This window comes from Hyaloscypha bicolor (assembly GCF_002865645.1).
Source record: "Hyaloscypha bicolor E unplaced genomic scaffold K444scaffold_98, whole genome shotgun sequence".
Classification (NCBI taxonomy): Eukaryota; Fungi; Ascomycota; class Leotiomycetes; order Helotiales; family Hyaloscyphaceae; genus Hyaloscypha; species Hyaloscypha bicolor.
In genome coordinates, this window is record NW_020194600.1 from 645,308 (window position 1) to 670,684 (window position 25,377).

At 31.6% G+C, this 25,377-nt stretch overlaps 3 protein-coding genes across 3 annotated transcripts; 1 reads left to right on the forward strand and 2 right to left on the reverse strand.

Moving 5' to 3' along the window:
• Positions 1 to 936: 936 nt before the first annotated feature.
• Positions 937 to 2,696, reverse strand: K444DRAFT_614488 (putative NADP-dependent alcohol dehydrogenase 6). The gene is made up of 3 exons (XM_024880535.1): positions 2,257 to 2,696; positions 1,951 to 2,179; positions 937 to 1,882 (listed from the first exon to the last, which is right to left on the reverse strand). The coding sequence occupies exons 1-3, from the start codon at positions 2,459 to 2,461 to the stop codon at positions 1,231 to 1,233; spliced, it is 1,086 nt and encodes a 361-aa protein (XP_024735134.1). The 5' UTR covers positions 2,462 to 2,696; the 3' UTR covers positions 937 to 1,230.
• Positions 2,697 to 3,018: 322 nt separating this feature from the next.
• K444DRAFT_564197 (uncharacterized protein) lies at positions 3,019 to 7,102 on the reverse strand. The gene is made up of 3 exons (XM_024877051.1): positions 5,356 to 7,102; positions 4,260 to 5,296; positions 3,019 to 4,211 (listed from the first exon to the last, which is right to left on the reverse strand). The coding sequence occupies exons 1-3, from the start codon at positions 6,868 to 6,870 to the stop codon at positions 3,227 to 3,229; spliced, it is 3,537 nt and encodes a 1,178-aa protein (XP_024735135.1). The 5' UTR covers positions 6,871 to 7,102; the 3' UTR covers positions 3,019 to 3,226.
• Positions 7,103 to 7,702: 600 nt separating this feature from the next.
• Positions 7,703 to 11,691, forward strand: K444DRAFT_564199 (HET-domain-containing protein). The gene is made up of 4 exons (XM_024877052.1): positions 7,703 to 7,944; positions 7,993 to 9,283; positions 9,334 to 9,885; positions 9,938 to 11,691. The coding sequence occupies exons 2-4, from the start codon at positions 8,002 to 8,004 to the stop codon at positions 11,602 to 11,604; spliced, it is 3,501 nt and encodes a 1,166-aa protein (XP_024735136.1). The 5' UTR covers positions 7,703 to 7,944; positions 7,993 to 8,001; the 3' UTR covers positions 11,605 to 11,691.
• Positions 11,692 to 25,377: the final 13,686 nt, after the last annotated feature.

Sequence of the window (25,377 nt, forward strand, 5' to 3'; positions counted from 1 at the left end):
AGGTGTTCAAGCTCTTGTGCTTGTTTCGTTTCACGGAGCTTGGCTCGACACGCTTCGATTGGGCATGCACAATGTAGTTTTCGAAACATCTGCAAGGGTCCACCACATGAGACGTTGCAGGTGTCAGATCTTTAAACTTGGGATGAAAAAAGATGCAGGGTTTTAACTTCTGACGAACCCATTTCCCCACGGTATTAAGATCAAGGGTCATAAAAAAAAGAATTTCTCCAGAAGTCTGTCGAGCTGTGTTGTGCCCAGTGTGCTTGTGCCTCCCTCTCTCCGGGGAGCCATTGTAGTCACATGACCGACGGTCTCAGCCCCTGCAGGTTGCTTTTATCAGAGCTGAGCAAAGCGCATAGAATAATTTTGGGCTCCTTAGTGCTAAAACCGTTCAAAGGCTTCTCTTTGCTTCTGTGGATATCCCCTGTTATGAGTCCTATTTTTATGTTGTTGGGAAGATTTGATCCATTTCCGGCAAGTTGAGCGAACTACCCAGGAAGAAAGAGATGCCTCCGCGAGCGTATCGCTGATATTCCAGAAGACTCAGAGCACTCCTACAAATAACAAGGGATAAATACACATCTCTATAGTGCAATTATCTTACTCCCGCTGCATAACTCTTCCTTGTACTGGCTCTCCTTGTGCAGAAGTCTAGATTCACATGGACTGAGGCTCAGCCAATAAAGGAGATCAAGTCAAGGGTCTGGACATTTCGTACTCCAACTCATGTTTTGACTTGCCAGAATTGGACTTCACAAGCAGACACCTCTCGAGCCTTCTACAATCTTTTGTTGTCACCTCGAGATTCGTTCTGCCTTACCTTAGCATCGCGGTGAGGCCCGCTGGAAGCACCACACTTCGAATAGGACCGACTCTATAAGTCTGGGGATCCCCCGGTCTCGGAGATCACTCCTAATTCTGACTTGCATCGTGGAGGCAACGTTGATGTGTTTAGTTCTTTTCTTGAGATCAGATGATAGAAGAAAGAACGTCTCGAATGAGCTAAAGTCGAAGTTACATCATCCTTTCGGTCCGTTCCTTGCGTCCGTCCAAGTGACGAAGACAACAACTTGACCATAAGCTTCAAAGGTATGTTGAAAAAACTTCAGGTTCACATGGTCAACGGCTCGCATTCAGACTATGCTTTTCTCCCCACACTCAACCGGCCCGACCTGCAACTCCATGCATCACTCCCCAGCTCAACCCCGCACCTTCCCCGGATCCTCAACCCTAATCCGATCCAAAGCACTTGTCATAATCCGTCAACGTAAACCGATACCTCACATCGTTATTATGCAGCCTCGTCAACGCAGTCTTCAGTCCCTCAGCACTAATCGGGACCTCCTCAACCCAACTCTCAATGCCCTTCTCCTCCGCCAGCTTCAACATCGCCAGCACCTCCTTCCGACTTCCCAAATGACTCGCCCCAATCAAGCAGCCATTGCTTAGGAAATCCTGCGCCCTAACCTCCTGCCCACTGCCCTCCGGCAAGCCCACACTAATCCACCTGCCATGCACATCCAACAGACTCAAATACGCAGCAAGGTCAAAGTTCTCCGTCGAGCTCGCCGTATTGATAATAAGATCGAACGTCATCTTGTGCGGTACATTCCAGTCCTTGTCCGCCGTAGCAAGGAAGCCATCAGCGCCCATCTTCTTCGCATCCGCCTCCTTCGAGTGCGAGCGAGAGATGACCCACGTCTCAGCGCCAAGCGCCTTCGAGAACAGCAGCCCGAAGTGTCCGATCCCGCCCATGCCGACGATGCCGACTTTCTTTCCTGGCCCGGCGCCGTTACGCACGAGAGGGCTGTAGGCTGTGAGGCCTGCGCAGAGCATAGGTGCTGCTTTGTTGGTTGCGAGGCCGGCGGGGATGGGGAAAACCCTTTCATTGAATTCAAGTCAGCCTACAACCCCACCTTCAGATTTGAGAGGAAGAAGAGGGGCTCATACCAGTGTTCATGAGTCCTAACGTGGGTAGAATATCCTCCTTGGCTCACGATTCCCGTATCGGGCCACACGGCACCGTAAGTATCGAGCTGATGCACACAGTACGTCTCATTGTCATTCTTGCACTGCTTGCACTTCAGACACGAGTAGCTCTGCGCGCCAACACCGACTCTCTCCCCAGGCTTGATGAGTGTGACTTTCGGTCCAACACGGAGCGCCGTTCCAACAATTTCTGTTTTTCATGTCAGATCCCCCACTCTTGCCCTCACTTCGATCAATCGAAAATAAAGCACTGCAGAGGAGACATACCATGCCCAACACACAGAGGGAAATGCTGCTCCCCCCACCCTCCAGAAATAGTATGCAAATCACTCGCGCAAACCCCACAAGCCTGGATCTTGACATCGACATCGTAGTCACCGAACGGCTTGGGCTTGAGCTCGTTCAGCTTGAACTCAGTCCAGTGTTTCGGGTCCTCGATCTGGAAGCCCTTGAATGTATCTGGGTAAACCATTTTGTCTTTGTCTTCTCAATTACCACAAACTATTCTCCAATCAAGTAAAATAACTGCTAGTCAATCGCAGCTCTGTAAATTGGAAAGGCGGATTGAAAGGAAAGAGAGGAAGATAGAAAAGGAACCGAAGAAAGGCAAGGAACGAGTGGAGAAAATAAAAGCCCCTCGTGCCCCTCCCATCTCATCTCCACGATCGGATGATGATATCCACAATCATTCAAGCAATCAAAATCCGGCTGCATGGCATTTGGCAGGCAAAGGCAAACCCCACTTTCCCCTCTCTAGCGAGCTTCCGAGCGTTCGGCCCTCTGAGGAGCAGCCCAGCGGTGGGGTCGCCGATTCTGCCAGGGGTATTATCCGTCTGTAGAGGCGTCGCGAGAAACAATCGTGTGGTATTGTTCCGATGCTCGGCAGCGCGGGTGTGAGTTTCTCCACCAAAGAGAGGGCGAGTCGGCAGGGAAAGGCGGGACGGAAACGTGACAAACATTATGGCATGGTTGGGGGGCGTTGGGGAAGAGGGGAGGTTCGATCTTGTGTTCATGGAGGAGATTGAAGGTAGGTTTGGAAAGAATTAAGCTCTGGTCTCAAAAAATTCAATTCCTTCGAAATATTATGCATCATGCCTCGAGACCCTCAGCAAACTCCCTCCCGTCATAGAACCCACTGGAACTCCAAGACTCGAGACTCCCCTATCGCAAAGCCCTAAAGTGGAGCGAATGAAGAATCTATCAATACAATATCAAATACAATATGGCAAAAGGGTCTTCATCTCCTCCGACCTCCAGCTTTCTTCTTGGCCTTTCCTTTCTTGCTTTTCGGCGGGTTAGACATCACTGCTGCTGCAACGATGTCTCCGAAATCTCCATTGGCGATCGCATCCTCATTCATACCAATATCGTTCAAGCTGGCCCCACCCTCGTTTCCTTGTAACAAGCTCGTGCCTTCGGGTTGGAAATCTTTTAGGTACCAAGGTATGCCTCCGTTCGCTAGAAAATCAATGTGGTCACTGCCGATATCACGATTCGATACCGGCGGCGTCGGAGGAGAAGGCTGCATGTTTTCAGGGGCTGATGAGTAGCCATTCGTATCAGGGGGTGTAGTCGCGTTTTTGTTGCCGCTGACGTTGCTTGTCTTCGTTTGTGATACATTGCCGTTGACTTCGGCGAGGGCCTCGATGGTATCCTCGCCAACAGCAATTTTAGCATCCTCGTCATCTTCGGCCGGCGCGCCTTCCATGGCAACATCAGCAGCTTCTGATATCACTTTAGAGCGAGTTCGTCGGTGGCCGTTCGTTTTGGGAGGCTGAACAGCATCAGTCATCTCAACATCATGTTCGCGATCGCCCTCAGCATCTCCGACGGATCCGCCCATGGAAATTGAATCTGGTCCTGTCTGTAACGCAGATTCAATCAGTTGCTCGAATTCCTTCAGTTGCTTCTCGGCCGGTTGGCCGCTAATGTCAGCTTCAGCCCTAACTGCCGCCTCAAGTTGGGGCTGGACGGCCTTGAGAATCCTCTTCCCAAGACTTCTGCGACCTCTCACATCGAGAACGGTCTTCTTAGATGGGGAAGATTTCTCAAGCTCTTTTGCCACGGCGGTCTCGGGTTTCGGCTGAGGCTCGGTATTTATGCCTGTTCGGAAGAGATCACTCAAATCATGCGTAAAATCCAAAGCCTTCGCGTAGAAGCGGTCTTGAACCCTTTTCTGGAGTCTGAGTAGACCATCGGTGAAGATGGCTTTGATGTCGAGACTGTTCATGGTCAGTAACGCCATAATGATACAAGACTGAGTAACTTACGTCAAAGCCTTCTCAACAACTACAGGCAGAAATCTCGCGACAGGGAAGTAAACTGTCTCAACAACATCCTCTTCCAATTCCACGGCCCACAGTTTCTCTTGTTCTCGTTTCTTGATCTCCTCAGAGAGTGATTTCAGTTTTTCCAAATCTTGGACGAGTGTCTCGGCGAACTCGATCCTTCTGCTAAGTCTCGGTCTACCGGCAGCACCCATGCCATACCAATTTCGCCGAGTCAGCTCCATAGAAGAGAAAGTCTCCATAGAAAGTTGAAGTCGCTTGAGGAGTGCGGCCCCCCGCCGAGCCTCTCGCTTGAGTGTCCAGTATCGACAGGCATCAGCAAAATATTCTTTGCGCTTGAAAATAGTAAACCGCGCCATGGAAAGGAGAACCTTATTATATACGGCTAAAGGAACGACGGGGGCACCGGAAGGAAGTTTCCATATCGGCTTTTGAGGTTGATTGCCTTTCTTCTTTGCATCGGCGAAGGTCAAGGCCACCTTGACACCTGTAAGTTGAGACTCGTCGGGCTGATGCTCGGTGATGGCATGGCGATGTGTGGCAGCCATTGCCAATGCAGAAGCTTGGCTGTCCGCCCATAGTCGTCCACGCATAGTCCTTTTGTAGAAAATGCGTGCATTCCGAGTCGCTCGGGCCACGTCGTTGTCCCTTGCGTAGTCTGACGGGCAATGCCTATCGCAGAAAGCCTTCAAGACAGTGGTGCCGTCGAGGACAGCCAGTGTCCCGTGGCTATTTTTCATCTTCAGGAAAAGACGGGCTCTTCTTGCGCAAGTAACGTGGAATGCCTGATAGCAGGCTTTGTTTCCGCATTGGATGCAAGCACCCATTCGTTGGTTGCAGAGATAACAAGTTAGCTTCCACCGAGTCTTTGGTACCTTTTCAACATCCATGACCGGCTCCATGAATGTATGGTTACCAAGTGAGACTTCAGGGATCCACATTGCACAGAGGAGATGAGCCCACTTAGATGCGTTGGTTTGTTTAAAAGCCCCATCTGTGTTCGGACAGAAGATGCAAGTCTGCATCGATGATTAGCCACCCGACGTGGGAAGAGCAGAAAGAAGCTAGATAGACTTACCGGAATACCGCGACCAATAAGTTGGCATTTCCGACACAACCACTGGCCTTCAGGAATGAACGGAACACCATAACACTCCTGATGGACAGCCAAATCGCAGCCATCGCAGAACACGATAGCATTTGTGTTTTCACAGTCCCCATCATCGCATATAGCACACTTACTGTCCTGTTCTTCACCAACTTGAGGCTCCCCATTAACAGCAGCAGCAGAGCTTGATCTAGGCCGATGCGTTTGCGGTGGCTTGGGATTTGGCTTCGGGATTCTCTTCTCGAGCGCATGCCATTCCTTTTCGATCCTGGTAATGGTGATTTCAAATATTTCTCGTGTGATGGACTCCGAAGGTGAGGTCTTCCGTTCCGCATTGTAAGCCTCCAACCACTTGTCATCCTGTTCGTCCATATCGTATTCGACACGACCAACAGCATCTCTGCCGATACCAGATGCGCCTATAATTTCACCCTCTATCTTTAAAACAGGTCCAACATCGATATCGTCGTCAATGTGAATGTCCTTAGTCTTGATGAGAGCTCCCTCAGGCCGGACATATATATCGCTCTCCTGATATCCCACATTGGCCATAGATTTATCAACGTACCGGACAAGTCCAAGTGCTTTATCCTCGAACCGTGCTAATGTGTCGGTCTTTCGGTAAGATGGTTGTGGTAAGGTCAGTTTTTCTTTCGTGTTGATATTAATCACAGGTGGAAGGAGCTTGGGGGCTTCCGGAGTGCCTATAATTAAACCCTTGCCCAACTTTGCTGCTCGAGCTGCAAAGAACGCGACAGGATCCTTTGGAGGCCGACCAGGTCTTCTCTTGCCCCCGCCGGGAGTTCCAGGGATGCTAATAGTCAACAGTTCACCATTGAGTGAACCAGATGGTGTGAGAACACCTTCGCTCTTCGCCCCTGGGCCTTCGAGACCGTTCGGGGTCAGCCCTCCATTCATGGATCCATCTGCAGATTGTGGTGCGCCAGCAGGCGTGACGGGCCTTGGCTCTGGGATTCCTTCAACCTCGTGAGAACTAAACGCTCGAAGAGCAGCGTCAATGTCCAAATTTGGATGGAACTCTTCCCATGCGCGCTCCTCTCGTGGCTTGTATCCATCACTCTGAACCACGGCTGCGGCCTGAGCAGCAGAACTGAACCTCATTGGGGGTTGCTGTGAGCGAGGCAAGACTGTCCGTGTGCGAGTACTCCTATCTCGTCGAGGATAGACCTGCGGTACCAGGCCCATGGCAGCATTTTGTCGACCAATTCGACCTCGAGGCCCCACATAATTATAACCTCCAGGGCCGGTGCCGCCTACTGGTATTTCTGTTCCATCTTCATCCACATATCTACCTCCACCACCTGGGCCACCTGGGATATATCTTCGCTTCTTTAGAGGGGGTTCGGATGAGATGTCTGCAGGGGTGGATTTTTCAGAATGGGGGGCGCCAACTGACTTGGGTCGGCTTGAACGGACTCTGCTGGATGCAGGCCGCCGCGGCGTGCCTGGCATAGGCGTCGTCATGGCCAGTGATTCACCTCCAGTGATGTGCGCGCAGTCGGGAGTATGCTTGAGCGTTCGGCGCGTTGGAGACCTAAGGGTGAGGTGGAAGGACGCAGACTGGGTGAGGGGTTGGTCGCATTGAGAGAGGCTGAATAAGGGGTAGAACGCGACGCGTAGCAGTTTACTGTGGTGATGCCCTACCCTTGCTGGTAGGTTCGACTGCTGAGGCCGTGAAGTCGATCGTGTTCTGGTGATATCCACGCGGATGGAGCAAATGGGTCAATAACGAGGTCGTCCGCCGCTTCCTCTAAAAATGGCCTAGCGCACTGCGGAACTACTTAAGGCCGACGCTAATCTTTTACCAGGGTGTTAAGCGAGGGTTCCCTGAAAATCGTCAATCAATCTGGGGAAAATTCGATGTTTAATGTTTGTCTGATACAGTAAAGTTCGAAATCGGCTTCAGTTCCAAACACTCTGTGATTTTATTTTTGACCCACATTTTATGTGGTATTAACCCTTCACGGCTAGTCTAATTCTAGACCCTTGCATATCCTGACTTTGAAGTGAGGACTTCTGCCTGAGGATGTAATCGCGTCACCGGCCATCGGCCATTGCTTCTGTTGCATCACGTGTTAGAGAGCTAAACTCCTGCCTGAGGATTGCTCCTCGCCTATATATGTCCTCCGACGCTACGCCAGCAGCTTCAATTCATGTGAGAAGATCACGTGATAGAGCCTTACATTTCATCATGTTGGAACTCTGTGATACAGTGTACGCCGTACAGCTGTAGTTTATATACTGGGTGTATATATAGAGGGCTTACCCCGCCTGCAGTTCTAAATCAAGTCGTCAACCTCCACCCAAAAAGTGCAACACATCATGCACAGCCTTAGTAAGCATTTTCTTCAAGCTGCAGTTTCAACCGCATCATTCATCCTGGGAAGAATTGCGCCAAAACGTAATACCTAGCCTCGCTAGCACAACCGTGGTCAAACTTGGTAGTGCGCTAGTATTAGTTCAAGCTTGTCAAAAACGCCTCAAGCGGTGTTGTGGCCACCGTCCCTGCCGCATCCTTTCTCCGAGTCTGTCCTTCACGTAGGATTCCAAAGCCTTGAAAGGTTTTCAGTTCACTTACCATCATAGGTTTTCTTTATGTCGCAAAGAGACGACCTCAGGGAGGGAGGACCACGAGCTGGGATGCAAGCTTCACCTCCAGAAAAGGTAGAGAAAGCGGAAGTGCTCCCGAGCCAAGCACTAGAAGAACATAGCAAGATGCTGGACAAGGAACACATTGACACGCTAGATAGTAAACACAAACTAGCAATTATACTTTACCGGCAGCAGAAGTATATAGAAGCAGAAGAGCTTTTCCAGCAAGTAGTGCAAGGACGAGAGAAGGTAATAGGCAAGGAACACATTGGCACGCTAAGTAGTAAACACTGGCTTGCATATATGGTTTACCAGCAACAAAAATATACAAAAGCGGAGGAGCTTTTCCGACAAGTCGTATATGGACAAGAGAAGGTACTAGGCAAAGAACACGTTAACACGCTCTATGGCAAACAAGGGCTAGCACTTACGCTTTACTGGCAGCAAAAGTATGCAGAAGCAGAAGAGCTCTTCAGGCCGACAGTGCAAGGACAAGAGAAGGTGCTCGGCAAGGAACACCTTAATACGCTCTATAGCAAACACTGGCTGGCACTTACACTTTACCGGGAACAAAAGTACACAGAAGCAGAGGAGCTTTTTAGGGAGATAGTACAAGGACGAGAGAATGTACTAGGCAAGAAACACATTGATACGCTAGATAGTAAACACTGGCTATCACACGCACTTTATCGGCAGCGAAAGTATGTAGAAGCAAAGGAGCTTTTCCAGCAAGTAGTACAAGGGCGAGAGGAGGCTTTAGGCAAAGAACACGTTGATACGCTTTATACCAAACACTGGTTAGCACATACGCTTTACTCGCAGCAAAAGCACACAGAAACAGAGGAGCTTTTCCAGCAAGTAGTGCAAGGACAAGAGAAAGTACTAGGCAAAGAACATATTGATACACTAGACAGCAAATACTGGCTGGCACTCACACTTTACCGGCAGCAGAAGTACACAAAAGCAGAGGAGCTTTTCCAGCAAGTAGTACAAGGACAAGAGAAAGTACTAGGCAAAGAACACATTACCACGCTAAGCAGCAAGCACTGGCTTGCACATACACTTAGCCAGCAGCAGAAACACAAAGAAGTAGAGGAGCTTTTCTTACAAGCGGTGCAAGGACGAGAGAAATTGCTAGGCAAGGAACACATTGACACGCTACACAGTAAACACTGGCTGGCACTCACGCTTAGCGAGCAGCAGAAGGACACGGATGCAGAGGAGCTTTTCCGGCAAACGGTGCAAGAACAAGAGAAGGGCAAGGAACACGCTGGCGCGCTCCACAGTAAACAACCCCACTGCCAAAAAGCTCTACTGCTACTGATGTAATCATAGGTGCAATTGAACGCTCAAGCTCCAGCATGGTCCTTTGCTCTTTCTGCAGGAACATCACAATCGATCGAATAGATATAGACACCGAGCGTCCAGCACAACGCGAGTCGGAACCATTGGACCCATCGCAACGGTTAACGAGAGACACAACTGACAACATTCTGTACAACATTCAGCGCCTGTCTAAAGAGGTAGAGGCCATGCACACCCAGGCACTGGTACAGGACGAGAAGGCGCTTGACACGAAAGAACCACTAGGTTATGACCATCAACCCAGTTATCCTGCGCTATTAGAGAGTGCAAAAAGTTGCGAGCTCTGCCGGTTGATCAGCGAAGTTGCAGAACGGGATGGAATCTTCCCCGAGTTTGATCCTAAGTTCGATCAGAAACCTGATCAAATTGCTAGGAAAAATGCTTCGCAGCGGCTCAAATTGAGCGCATTCCAACAATTCACGGCGGATTCGAGCTCGACCTCTAATTGCCGGCAGCTCTCTGGAGTTCGTATCTCCAATGCCCAAGGCTTACATGTTTGGCTGGAGATATTTGCCGATAAAGGTCAGTTCTACAATCCCCGATACATGCCGCGTTTTGATCTGATAAAGCGAAGATAGTGCAGCGGCGCGGTCTGGCGATATTACTGGCAGACCTATTAATAAGAGCTCTGGCTGCGCATCGAATTTTGACCTGATGTTATCATGGATGCAAGCTTGCCTCCGTTTCCATCGTCGTTGCTCACCCATCTCATCGGTTGACGACCCTTCTCAACAACACAACACACAACCAGATCTGCCCACAAGAGTCCTAGATCTCGGCACATCAGACATCGATATGATTCGGCTCTCGATATCCAACGGAAGCAAAGGACAGTATGCAGCATTAAGCCATCGCTGGGGGAAACAAGAGAAAATGGAGTGTACAACCAATGCATTACTCGAAAGCCGGATGAGTGGCATTGCTGTCGACAGCTTAAGTCAGCTCTTCCGAGATGCAATTACCGTGACTCGTAGACTTGGGCTTTCGTACTTATGGATTGATTCCTTGTGCATTCTGCAAGACAGCCGAGAGGATTGGGAGCGAGAGTCAGCCCTTATGGGAGACGTCTACGGCCGCGCAACAATCGTCATTTCTGCTATAACATCTGATGATGGCTTCTCAGGATTTCTAAGACAAAGAGATACTAAGAGCGTGCGTGTCAGCTACCGGAAGACCATTGCGGATCCAGGAACTGGCTTCATCTACTTTCGAAGTCCCAAAACTAATTTCACTATTCTTAACAAATGTGCTCTCAACAACCGAGCCTGGGTCTGGCAAGAACGGATACTAGCTCCACGACTTCTCAGCTTTGCTGAAGATCAAATAATATGGGAATGTAGAGAGCTGCGAGCCTCTGAAGGCGGAAGACAGGAGGACGCGCAGAAGAACACAGCTCGGAAGATTATGAATTTCTTGAAGGACTTGTCACTTGACCGGAACAGCTCATCTCTCAAAGCTAAGGTCTTTCTTGCTTGGCGAGACCTCATCTTCCAAGCCTCAAAATCTGGCATCACCCGCGAGTCCGACAGGCTCTACACTATCCTCGGCATCGCCAACCACGTACAAAGAGAAACAGGGTCAGAGTACCTTCACGGAACTTTTTTCGATGATCTTGCTCTTGAGCTTTTCTGGATTGTACAACCGAGAGATAAGTCTTTCTTCACTTGCAGGCCTACCGCACTTCCTCGTGCTCCGTCTTGGTGCTGGGCTTCGCTCGAGGGACCTATAAGATTTATGCAAGATGACCTCAATGGTTGTTCCGTTTGCTTTGAGATGGCCGTATTGAATAATGCCCCGAACCAACCTTCAGATGCCCTTAAGCCGCCGTGGGGGCTGAACCTTCTAGCCTACGTGAGGGGCTGCGAAGTCACCAAAAATGGCACATATCATGATCAGGACAATAACCTATTGGCAGTATCACCAGATGATGAGGGATGGGTGAGAGCAACCAAAGCAGGCGGGTTCGCTACGCTGAATGAGACAGGAGCCGTAATCGGGGGTAGCACATTTGATCTCCAACCAACTGAAGATACGTTGGGAAAGTACTGCTGTCTGCTGCTTCTAGATAATCATAGCTCGCGCTTTGCCTCACGTAGGTACGGTATAGGGTTGATATTACGATCGAAACGAATGCCATCGGAAGCACAGGATACGTATATAAGGATGGGGTACCTTTCATTATCATCTACAGGGATCGACTGGTTAACGGAGCTAGACCGAAGAGTTATAACTCTTGAGTAGTCTTGCCAGGGCAAATCGACTATTGTAAAGCTCGATCGAGACTTCTATACTGCAAATTCGTGCGCAGATGCTAGCAATGAATCTCCGTTTCATCTCTCGTATACCTTGTTGAATATGTCGTTTACGAATATTTCGCATGTCAAAAGGACCGATGCGGTTAAACAGCAACTGGACCCGTAATATAACTTTACAGGACTTTCATCGCAGTGGCATGCTAGACAGTGTTGCTTATTCCAATCCCAGCTCCAACTGGGCATCCGAGAGATAAGCGAAGGCAGGGGGTTTGCGATACCACTAGCCATAGGGGTTAGTGCGCATAAAATATGGGTCAAAAATAAAATCATTCAGTGTTCCGAACTGAAGCCGATTTCGAACTCTACTGTATTGAGGCTAAGAGTGCGATGCATTTATGATCAATCACTTGCGGCTTTACTTATGACGCACTCGCTAGAAGTATCCACTAGCCAACCGCCCAAACCCCCATCCGCCTACCCCAAAAAAATCGATTTTTAATTAACCCTTTATTATAATTACAAATCCTATTAAATAATAATGTCTCATAGTATTTTCGATATCCTGATAACTTTATATTTATTTTAACCTTGTAGTACGGCTAGAATCGCCCGTAAGGTAGTAAAAGGTAAGGTTTTTTTATATATATATTCTATTAAAAATCAAGAAGAAAAAATTAACTATTACTTAAATAATGCTTATTCAACTACTATAATGTACTTTACTACTATATAAATTAATTTCTAAATCTTTTGCTACTTGCCAAAATACCTGTTAAGAAAAATTACTATTCTAAATATAAGAATAATTCTAATAAGGTTCCTGAAATAATAAGGCTTTAAATAGCCTATAACTATTATCTTGACTAAAACAAGAAGAAATTAATATATTAAGTTACTAGAAAGCATGAAGTTTATTAGGAAATATTTCGAGATTAAATCAAGAAAGCAAAACTAAAGATAGAGGTTATAATAGTATAATAGTAGCTATCCTTAATTAAAAAGACAATAATCTAATAATATATTATGAAATTAGAAATATAGAAATAGCTATTAATAGTTTATTAGATTCAGAAAATAGTAATTAAATTACTAAAGATATAAGGCAAAGATTTAATTACGAATTCTCTTAGAATTAACTAGTATTAAGGTTTTCTTAATTATTATCTAGATCTCAAATTTCGAATTATTCTATTACTTAATAAAGATCGAGTTATTATAAAAGATCTAGAATAAATTACGAGATATTTCGAGCTTTATTAAATAAAAAAAGCAAAGTATAATATATATAATAATAATATAAATAATATAAATAAAAAGGAGATAATAATAGAGATTTTTAGCTAAAATATAGATTATTTATTTAAGGAAAACGAAAAAGCCGAAAATTATATAATAAGATAATTAAGAGTAAATTTTATTAATTAAATATATATTATTAATTAAATATATATTATTAAATTAAATATATATTATTAATTAAATATATATTATTAATTAAATATATATTATTAATTAAATATATATTATTAAATAAATAAGTTCTTAATTATTTTATTATTTTTAAGGCTAAAGTTTTCTATAAGAATTAAGTTAAAATATTATTAAATAGCTATATTTATATTTCTGAAAAAGATTAAATAAATAATAAGCTTTATATTAAATAATTTCAAAGAATATTTAAGCCAGAAATATTAAAAGTAAAAAAAAAAGAATATAAGATATTTCTTTTTAATAGTTATAATTTTTATATAATTCTAGAAATTATAAGATTCTATAAAAAAAGATTATTTTATTTTACTTTTTAGCTTATTTAATATATATCTTTTAACCTTATAATATAAGTGTTTTCGGGCTTCTAATATAATTATATTATATATATTTTATAAATAAAACTTATTAGAAAATAGAATATTTAATTAATAAAATTAAGTTTCTAGAAATCTTATAGCTAATATAAATTAATGCCTTTAATTACTAGAATATTATATTCTTATAAAGAAAATATAATCTTTTTTTATTTAATTTTAAAATTATTATTAGCTAATTTTCTATTATAATATTACAAAGAAAAAAAGAAATAGAAAAAGCTTAAATATAAATATTATTATTTCTTATAATCTTTATAAATTAACTAACTATTTCTAGTAATATAGCTTCTTTAACTATTATAATTTTCTAGAATATTACTAATATTAAGGCTATTTTTAAAGTTATTAATAAAATAAATAATAAGATTAAGGTTATTATTAAATCTCAAATTCGAATATAGTAAAATTAAGCTAAAATAAGGAAATAAATTACTAATTTTTAGTATATTATTTAAAAGTTAGTAAATTTAATTACTATAATATTTATAATAATTTTATTATCTTAAGCTATAAATAAAAAACTAATTAAAATAGCTAGTATTTATAAGAATTATAAAAAGATTTCAAAAAAAATAAGAATAAAATTATAAATATAAGAGTTTTAAATATAATATTAATAGAAAAGATATTAGAAACTAATATAATATAGAGAAAAAAGAGAAAAAAGAAAATTATAATATAAAAGAAATTAAAGGCTATTACTAGATTATAGAAATAATTTTATAATTAGATATTAAATAATTTTAGGAAATAGAATTCTAATATATTTTAAGAAATCGAGAATATTATTACTTTAAAAAACTAATTTTTAAAGCTATTAAAGGTTTTAAAAATACTAAAATCCTATTAAAAAAAGATATTACTAATAAGCTCTCTAATTAAGTATATATTTTTTAAGATTAATTTCTCTAATATTTTATTACTATTTAAAAAGCTATATTTAATTACTCTTTTATCTTTTCTTTTATTAAGTTCTATTTCTATTCTATTTCTCTTAATATAATAATTCCCTAAAAAGCTTAAAAAACAATAAAAAACAAAGATAAAAATAAAAATTTATAAGATAATTAAACTATTAATAATAGTTATAAATAATAAAAGAAAGAATAAAAAGAAGCTATTTTATAACGAAATTCTAGTAAAGGCTCGGGCTAATTAAAGAAAGATATAAAGCTTAAATTTTTTAAATAAATATAAACTTTTTAGAAATTAAATAATTATTTATTAATTAAACTTTAATATTAGATTTATATAATTATATAATTTTATATAATTAGCTAGTTATAAAAAAGCTCTAAAGCCCGAAACTTATAAAGAGTTTTAAGGACTTTAAGGCTTCCGGATTATTACTAATATCTAGTATTTTTTAGGAAAAAAGTATAATATATTCTATAATAAATAATATATTATAAATTATTTAATTTTTAAGTTAAGCGAGAAATCTAAAAACTAGGTTTATAATTCAAGTTTTATTAAGGTTATTAAAGTTTTTATTAGCTAGTATTATAGATTTAATATTATTATAGGAATTTTATAGATTTTATTCTAATTTATCTAAAATATATATATAATATATTTCCTTATTTATTCTAATATTTATATATAATTTCTGAAAGCTAAATTATTATTTAAAAAAGAAATAAAAAAGCTAAACTAATATTTTTAAAAACTAAGGCCTTAATAAGTTTATTTAAAAGTTTACTAATTTTTTTTAAAAAATAATTCAAGTTCTAATAAATAAAAAATTTTAAGTTTATTATATATTATAACTTATATAATTAGAAATAAAAACTTGAGTTTATTATATAAAATTATTTATATATAAAGATTTCTATTATAAATTCTTTATTTAAATTAATTAATTAAATCTATTTTTAATATAAAGTCTTTATTAGAATAATTTCCTGCTTTTAAAAGCTTTAAATAAAATAACTAATAAGTTTTTTAGCTATTAGCTAAAACTTATTAGCTAGAAAATTTATAAATAATAAATAAAATTATAAAATAGAATTTCTCTAATTATAATACTAAAATATTTTATTATAATATAAAATAATTAGATATAGAAGCCCTATTAAATATAATATATCTCGAGCTATAAATAATATTTTATAAAATATAAGAAGCTTTAGTATTTAACTAATATTATAATTTAGCCTAAAGATATTTATTATTTTTTATATTTAATTTAATAGAAATAAGAAATAATTAGAACTTTTATATAAATTTAAAATAATAATTTATTTTATAAAAAAAAAATAAACCAGAATTATTTATATTATATTAATTTTTAGAAAGAATTATAATAAATACTATAATTTCTAAAATATTTTTAAAAAAGCTTTTTTAAACTAAAATAGACTAGTTTATAATTCTAAAAAATCTATAAAAATCTTATATATCTAAAAATATAAATATTTAAAATAAATACTATTTAAGTTCTAATTTATAATAAAATAAAAATAAAATAAAATATTTAAATATTTAATAAATAGAAAGCCTAATTATAAGTTATAAAAACTAGTATTAACTAGATATATATATAATAATATTAAAGAAAAAATAAAGTAAAAGAAATTAAAAAAGAAATTAATATATATTTTATAAAAATAAATAAAAAAATATCTAAATAGCCTAAAAATAAAAAATATATATTAAAAAAGTCGATATTAGAAAAAAAAAAGAAGTATTTCCTATAAAAATAAATTAATATATATTTTAAGATAAAGAATAGAAATATTTAATAATAGCTTAAAGTTTTATAAATATTAAAAGAGAAAAGAAAATATTAAAGTTTAGAGAAATCTAAATAGAAATTAGTTTCTTTTTTAGAAGTTCAAGAAAGAATACTTTTAAAGAACCTAAAAATATAAGAGGTATTAGAAAAGAAAAAAAGATATTAAAGTTTAAAGAAATCTAAATAAAAGTTAGTCTTTTTTTTAAAAAGTTTAAAAGAAAGTATTTCTAAAAAGTCTAAAGATATTATTATAGACCTATAAAGAAAGCCTATAGATAAGGTACTTATAGGAGAGCTATTTATTAAGAAAACTAAGCTAAGAAGAAAAGGAAGTCTCGAGCTAAGGTCCCTTAAATATTTATAGTTCTTTGCTTATAGCTCGGCCTAATAGGGCTTAATATCTTAAATTTCCTAAAGTATAGCTTTCTCTAGCTTTATTATATATAACTATTATATAACTCTAGATACTAGATATTTAGATACTAAATACTAGATACTAGGCTCAGATATTAAATACCAGATATTATATAATGGGTATACGTAATAGTATATAGACAGGTATTAGATATCGAGGATCTAGTTTCCTATTTTGGGTAAAGCTTATAATCGGAATTATATAGATTATATGGGATCGTGTTTCCTAGTTAAGTAAAGTACTTCGCAGGCTTGGCTAAGTACTAGGAAGCATATAGGGAGACGCTCCTAGCTTTGGAAAGGGGTATTAATTAGTCTTTTATTAGAATTAATTCTTGGAATTAGTTATACTTGCAAGCGTTACTTTATAGCTTACTTACCTTAACTACTTATATATTACCCTGCTATTACGTGCCTCACATATTAGGCTTAATAAAGCATGAAATCGTAATAGATATAAGAGATATTAGAAAAGAAAAAGAGATATTAAAGTTTAAAGAAATCTAAATAAAAGTTAGTTTCTTTTTTAGAAGTTTAAGAAAAAGTATTTCTAAAAAGCCTAAAGATATAAAAAAGATTAGAAAAGAAAAAAAGAAAATATTAAAGAAAAAAAGAAGAGATTTAAAGTTTAGCTTTCTAAAAAGCAAATAAGTTAAAAACTTATAATATAAATAAAAGTAATCCGAAAATAGTAATTAGATATTAGCTTTTAATATTATTAGTAAAAGTATTAAAAAAAAGAAATTTAAAAGAGAAAAAAGATTATAAAATAGTTAGATACTAGCTTTTAGTATTAATAGAAGTATTAATAAAGATATTAATAAAGAAGGTATTAATAGAAAATAAAAACTTTTAGTATTAATAATAAAATTAAAAAAATATAAAAGAAAAATAAAAGTTTTAGAATAAAAATAAAATAGAATTATAATTTTATAGAAAATAATTATATTATTATATAATTTCATATTTATTTTTATTATTTATTAAAAATATATATTTTTTAAAAGAAAATATTACTTAGAATTCTTAAGTTTCTCTAATTTAATAATTATATATTTAAAAAATAAGAAATAAATATAATTATTTATATTAAAATAAAAGAATTCTTTTTATCCAAAAATTATAATTATAATATTACTAAATATAGAAATATAGAAATTTATATAATAAGCTATATAGAAAGATTTAAAGAAATTTAAATTATCTCGAATTATTTGTAATTAGTAAAATAAATTAGCTAATTATATAAATTAAATATAAATTAATTATTATTAATATATTTTTATTTTTATAACTATAATATCTAAAATTATAATTTTTTTAATATTTTAATATATTTAATCTAGGGCTATTAAATACTAATATTTTTATTTTTAGGTATTATTTATTATAAATTTATTTAAGTTTAAATAATTATATTAAATATATATTTTTATATTTTAAAAATAAATAATAAAAATATAATTATACTAGTTTTAATTTTAGTCTTAACCTTAATTTTATTTTTTTTCTAAAAATAATTTTAATTCTAATATATAATACTATTATTAAAGCTTTCTTTTATTAAAGATATATTAAATATAACTTTAGATAATATAATAATATATATTAAGTTTTAGCTAAAATAAATAAAACCGCGATTTTTTATATTCTTATTTATTTATTCTTTTATCTAGAATATTAATTATATTACTATAATATATATCTTTATATAATATTAATAGTAATTAATATAATAGAAGCCCTGAGCTTACTTCTTACTAAAAAGAAAAGATTAAGAATACTTATATTACTAGTATATTACTATATGAAATCGAGCTATTAATAAAGTATTTATATAGTATTATTAGAGATATATTTACTCTTGAAATCCTATATACTAATAGATTTTCTATATTTTATAAAGGCTATTTTCTTCTTTATAGTAATTAAGATTATTAAATAATATTTAAGAATTTTTACTCTTATTTAAAATTAATATTCTAGTAATATTATAAGAATATAGGCCTTATAATAAGTAATATCTATATTAAAAACCTTATATATATAAATAATCTTTATTACTAGTATATAAAGAAAAGGCCAGAGTTTAAGCCTATATATATTACTATAAGGCTTCTCTAGTATAAAGTTTAGAGGTATTAGAATATTAAGTAATAGAGAATATACTAGTAAATTAATAAGTATTTTATAAAGTAAAATAGTAGAATTAAATAAAAGTAATATTAGGATATACCGGAAAATAAATAAAAGCCCGAGATAGTTATAACTTATAAGGCTAGAAAGCAGATATATATAATAGTTTAGGTATTTTTTAGAATAGAGAGAAAAGATATTCTCTCTTTATTTTATTCTGGAACTTTAAATTAGTTAAGTTTGGGTATATTACAAACTCCTATATTAAAGTTCTTAAGAATAGACTCCTAGATAGCTATTATAATAGCCTTATTTTTATATAAGATAATGCTCTAATTCATATAGTAAAGAAGATTAAGTAATAATTTAAAGAAAATAGTATAGATACTACTAATTAGCCTTCCTATTTCCCTGACCTTAACCCGATTAAGTATATATAATAAATACTTAAAAAGATAATATAAAAGATATTTCCTAATCTAATATTTATTACGGGAAAGTTAGAGGAGAATTAGAAGAAGCTAAAGAAAGTATTAAAGGAAGCCTGGGAAGCTTTCCCTAATAGTTTCTTTAATTAACTAGTAAAGAGTATACTGGCCCGAATTAAGGCCTGTATTATAATAAATAAGTAATATATAAAGTATTAGGGAAGGCAGATTAATATTTTGAGTTAGTAGAATTATATATATATTTTTTATATTAATTTTTATTAATTTTATATTAGAATAGGCCAGTTTTTAATATAGTAGTTAATAATTATATAAGTGAGTTTCTGGCTATTAAAATTGCGATTCTTGCTTAAGGCTTAAACTTAAAGTCTAGTATTATAGTTCTAGTAAAAGTAAAAGTAATAGAAAAGATAATAAAGCTATAAATAAGCAAAAAAATAATATTTATAATATATTTTCTAATAATTCAGATTTAGTTTATAATATTTTCTTTTATTAATATATTTAACTAATAAATTCTTTTATTTTTTAATTTTCTCTTTATATATAACTTTTTTTTTAATAATAATATTTTTATATTTTTATATTATTTAATAATATTATTAAAATAGTAAAGTAAATTAATAATAAGGCTAAAGTTAGAAAAATAAAGCTATACTAAGGCAAGAAACTAAAGAAATTAAAGAAAAATAAGGCAAATCTAGAAATAAGCTTAATATATATTTATAAAATTAAATTCTTTTAAGCTTATATTATTTATAGTAATAAAAAGAAACTAAAGAACCCTTTTAAATACTATATAGTTATAAAAGGCGAATTTAATAGTATTTATATAAATTATAAATATAATAATAATAATAAAATCTATATTTTCTATTAATTTTCTATTAATTCTATTAAATCTAAAAATCCTTATTTTATATTTATAAAACCCTTTATATTAAAGCCTTAATTACTTATAAGATATAAAAAGCAAGTATAAAAACAGATATAAGATTAGAAAATAAAGAAAAAGAAGATTATAATAAAGAAAAAGAATAAGAATATTAGAAAAAAAGAAAAAAAAGAAAATTTAAAAAATTTAAATAATATAAAAAATTTAAATAATAAAGGAAATATATCTTATAATTTATAGAATTTGTTTTATAAACTATATAAGCTAAAGAAAAATTAGAAGTAATTAAAAATAAGATATATATATTATATTTTAGAAAGATATTATAATAGGAATAAATATAAATACTAATATTTATATTAATTATATATAGCTTTATTTTAGCTATTTCTTTATAAGTTATATATATATATATAAATATAATAATAGTTTATAAGAAAGAGATTTCAATTTTAGTAATATAATATATATAAAATAGGATATTATTATTTCTAATAATTTTTAGTAAATAAAATATTATAAGATATATAATAATAGAATAATATATAAGTAATTAAGATAAATAAGCTATAAAGTAATACTTATAAATATAACTAATTCCAAGAATTAATTCTAATAAAAAACTAATTAATATTTCTTTCTAAAACTAGAAATATTTCCCTATATATTCTCTAGTATTTAGCTAAGCCTATAAAGTACTTTATTTAACTAAGAAATATAATTTCATATAATCTATATAATTTTAATTATAAGCTTTATCTAAAATAAGAAACTAGATTTATAATATCTAATATTTATCTATATACTATTATATATATCTATTATATTAATTTCTTCTCTAGGCTCTTATTTCTAAAAAGCTTAAGAAAACTATAAATAGCTTTATAAATAATTCCCTAAAACTTTTCCGGCTATTAGTTTTCCCTAAAAACTCTTTATAATTACTTTATTATTATACTAGATAATAGAATTAAGGATATAGTTTACTAATTTTATTTAATTAATTTATAAATAATTTTTAGTAATTCTCTTTTATAAAAATAATATAGGTATAATATATATTATTAGATATAAAGTTTTTCTGGTTTTCTAATTAGTTTATAAATTCTAACTTAGCCTTTATTTATAAATAAATTATTATTTTATAGGCCTAAAAGCTTAAAAAAGTTAATTTGATTTTCTGATTTATTTATAAATTTCTTTTTTAAAATTTTCTAGGTATTTCTAATATAAAGCTAGTTCCGAATTCGTAATTACTATTTAAAGAAAGAATATTATAAAAAGACTTCTCTTTTCCTACTAACTAACTTTTTCTTTTCCTAATTATAATATTATATCTAGCTTTTTCTTATTTCTTATCTTTTTTTTAAGCCTTTTTTAAGCTTTTTTAAGTTTCTTTAAGCTTTATTTAAGTTCCCTTCTAATTTCTTCTTTTACTTCTTTATTTATTAGTCTATTATTATTTATTTGGCTAATATTTCTATATTCTTAATTTGCTTTTATTATCTTTAATATTCTAAGAATATTACTAAATTTCCGATTTTATTTATATTAAAAGTAATAATTACTTAGTATATAATTACTATTATTCTAAAAATAAGAAATATAATTCTATAAGTTATAAATTTCTTTCTTTTATTTCCTATTCTAATATTATTTAAGATTTCTTTAATATATATAATATAATATAATTACTTTCTTTAAGTTATTAATATATATAAGTATTTTCTTTAATCTTTACTTAAAAGAAAAAAAGCTATTACTATTTTTCTTTTATACTAAACTATATGTACTTCTTATATTAAAGCTATTATTTAAAACTAATAGATTTCTCTAATAATTCAAGAAATAAATTAAGTAATTCTTACTAACTTAATATAAATATAAAGTATTCTTAATAATATAATTAATATTTTTTAATATTAAGTAAGCTTATTTATTTTTTATTTTTTATTAATAACTAATAGCTTTATAAACTAATTTATTACTTATTTCTCGAGAGAATTCTAATAAGAATAATAATAAGAATAATAATAAGAATAATAAAGAATAATTATAAGAGTAAGATATTTATAAAATATAGAAATTAGAGTTTTTAAAATTCTTAATAATTTTTATATAGCTTTTCCAAAAATAAATATATGGTTTTTAATAGTTTCCTAATAAAAGCATTTATTTTTTATATTTCCGTTTAGTTAATAGTATTATAATATTACTTTTTTCTAAGTATTTTTATAATTCTTAAGCTATATTCTCTAGATTATTTAGTAATTCCTATATATTATTTACTAATAAATAACTTTTCTAATAAATAAGATACTTTTTTCTTTTTTATTCTTTTTATAAACTATAATAAATTCTATTTCGAATTCTTCTTTATTCTTAATCTTAACTAGTTCTAGTTCTATTATAGTACTAGCTTACAGGTATTATAATTCTAAAAAAGAAATATAGAAAATATTATAAATCTAATATAATAATAGTAATTCTAAATAATATACTTATTTATATAATTTTATAACTTTTAGAATTTTAAAAAAACCGAGATATTTATTTATTAGCTTTATATTAAATTATAGCTATTAAATATTCTTTATATAAAGTATAACTTTATTATATATATTAAACTTCTTATTAATATATTTCTTATTATAGTACTTTTTTTATATATTTATTACTTCTTATTATTACTTTTCTAGTACTTCCTATTTTATTTAAATTCTTTATATTCTTTCCTATATTACTAGTATTTTTCTTTCTAGAATATTATTCTTAATATATAGTTTAATACTAGAATAAAATCTATATAATATATAAAATAAAGAAATTTCTATTATTAAATATATAAAGTTATTATATATAAATTCTATAAAAATAAGTTTTATTACCTAATTATTTTACTAATAACTAATATAATACTTTAAATACTATTTTAGAGTTTAGTTTAGATTCTTTACTTATTTATTAGTTTATAAGTAAAATACTATATTTAGCTATTATTAAATCTTTAAATAAAAATATAGATTTAACTAGAACTTACTTATAAAAACAGATCTTTTATTAAAGATTATATTTATAAATATACTAAAGTCTTTAATAATATAATATATAAATAGCTTTATTAATTTAGAAGCTAAAATCTTTTTAGTAATTAAAATATATTATACTATTTTTATATATTTATTAATAATAATAAATATAAAATTATATATCTTATTATAGCTTAAAGAAAAGAAGAAATAAACTAAGTATATTATATAGTAAATATCTTTTTATTTTAGTTTATTAATATATAAAGCAAGTTTTAATATAGTTTTTTATATATTTTTTTTATATTTTACTAGAAATACTTTCTTTAAAAAATCTCTAGTATCTTACTAGTACTAAAATACTTATTTATAAAATTATTATAATTAGTTTATAGTAATTTTTTTTTAAAAAAACTAGCTTATTTAATATATAAATAATATTCTAATATCTTAATAATCTAGATATATTAAGTTCTTAAGTCTTAATAGCTTTAGTAAAAATTTCTTTTAAGAACTATTTATATTACTAGTATTATATTAATAAATTAAGTCTTTAGTATTATAATAATAATTTAAATAATATTTTTTTATTTTTATTATATATTATTTCGGACCTAGCTATCTATATAACTAGAATTTATAATATATATTATTTATAACTAGTTATATTAATAATAGGCTCAAGTAATAATATTTCTAATATTACTTTATTACTAAAATAGATTTTCTTTTTAGAATTTCTTAGTATTTTACTAATTAAGAAATATCTATTTTCTCTTTTCTAAGCCTTAAATTATAGTATTATAAAAATAATATAGTATTCTATTATTATTACTTATAGAACTCTCTATTTTATATTTTATAACTTATTATAAAATATAAATAATAAAGTATTTTTATTTATATCTATTATAAAGTCTAGCTTTCTTAATAGCCTATTAGTAAAATTACTATATCCTAGCTTATATTCTAAAATAAAGTTAAAAATAACTAATTTCTTTATTTATTTTATTTATTAATTATTTAGTTTTCTTTTAATTATAAAATATTTCAAGTTATTATAATTTATCTTAATAATAATAATATACTAGATATATATTAAATAATATTACTAAATATAAAATACTAGAATAATAGCTAAGAGTTTAGAATTATATATTTTATATTTGCTTTTAATTATAGTTATTTTCTTTAAATAAAAAGTAATAAAATATTATCTAGCTTTTATTTTCTTATTAAAAAGCTAGAAAATTATATTTATAATTATAAATTCTAAAGTATTTATTTCTATATAAATTTTTAAGACTAGATTAAAATAATAAAGAATTAGTATTATTATAAATATAATTTATAGCTTCTTAAAAGCCTTATTTATCTTATTTATTTAGCTAAAATAATATTATAGGTTTTTATTAGTTTCTAATAAATTAGTTAATTCTTTTATTATTCTGAAATATCTATAAATAAATTTCTAGTAAAAGTTAGTAAAATTCAGAAATACTTAAACTTTTTAGATATTATTTTTTAAAGCTAGCTATTTCCTAATAGCTATAACCTAGCTAGCTTCTATTTTCATATTATTTAGGCTAATTATAAACTTTAGGAATTCTATTTTCTTTATATTAAACTTATATTTTGCTAAGTTTATAAAAAGCTAATATTATTATAATTACTCGAGTATATATTAGATTATTATTATATATTATTTTAGGTCTTCTAAATAAATTAAAATATTATCTAAATAAATTATATAAATAATATAAATAATATTTATAAAGTCTATTAGTATATAATTAATATATATCTAGAATATTAGATAATCTAAAAAATATAATATAATACTTGAAATATTTATAATATATTTAAAATATTATTTTTTATTTTTTATTTTCTTATATTTATAACTAATAATAAGTATTTTTTAAGTCTAGTTTTGTATTTATATTTATTTTATAAAGCCTATTTATTATTTTACTAATAGGTAATAATAATATTTAGTTCTTAATAATAATTCTATTTAGATTCTAATAATTAAAAAAAATAAGTATAAGCCGTCTTTTTTCTTTAAAACAAATATAATTAGAATACTAGCTAGGCTAATAAAATAATAAATCTATTTTTTTTCTAAGCTAGTATTAAGATATTTCCGAAAAACTTTAAGCTTTCTTTTTAATAAAATATATATAAAACTATATAATAATTAGAATTTTAGTTCTAGATCTATATAATAT

Excerpts from the sequence above, each read along its gene's own strand:
- K444DRAFT_614488 (XM_024880535.1), bottom strand. The coding sequence starts at position 2,461 with ATGGTTTACCCAGATACATTCAAGGGCTTCCAGATCGAGGACCCGAAA. Across the intron at positions 2,180-2,256 it reads CCCTCTGTGTGTTGGGCATG|AAATTGTTGGAACGGCGCTC; the intron begins GTATGTCTCCTC and ends CATGAAAAACAG. Across the intron at positions 1,883-1,950 it reads GTTAGGACTCATGAACACTG|GGTTTTCCCCATCCCCGCCG; the intron begins GTATGAGCCCCT and ends ATTCAATGAAAG.
- K444DRAFT_564199 (XM_024877052.1), top strand. The coding sequence starts at position 8,002 with ATGTCGCAAAGAGACGACCTCAGGGAGGGAGGACCACGAGCTGGGATG. Across the intron at positions 9,284-9,333 it reads ACACGCTGGCGCGCTCCACA|GTGCAATTGAACGCTCAAGC; the intron begins GTAAACAACCCC and ends ATGTAATCATAG. Across the intron at positions 9,886-9,937 it reads GGAGATATTTGCCGATAAAG|ATAGTGCAGCGGCGCGGTCT; the intron begins GTCAGTTCTACA and ends GATAAAGCGAAG.
- K444DRAFT_564197 (XM_024877051.1), bottom strand. The coding sequence starts at position 6,870 with ATGACGACGCCTATGCCAGGCACGCCGCGGCGGCCTGCATCCAGCAGA. Across the intron at positions 5,297-5,355 it reads TTATTGGTCGCGGTATTCCG|ACTTGCATCTTCTGTCCGAA; the intron begins GTAAGTCTATCT and ends TCATCGATGCAG. Across the intron at positions 4,212-4,259 it reads GTTGTTGAGAAGGCTTTGAC|TCTCGACATCAAAGCCATCT; the intron begins GTAAGTTACTCA and ends GACCATGAACAG.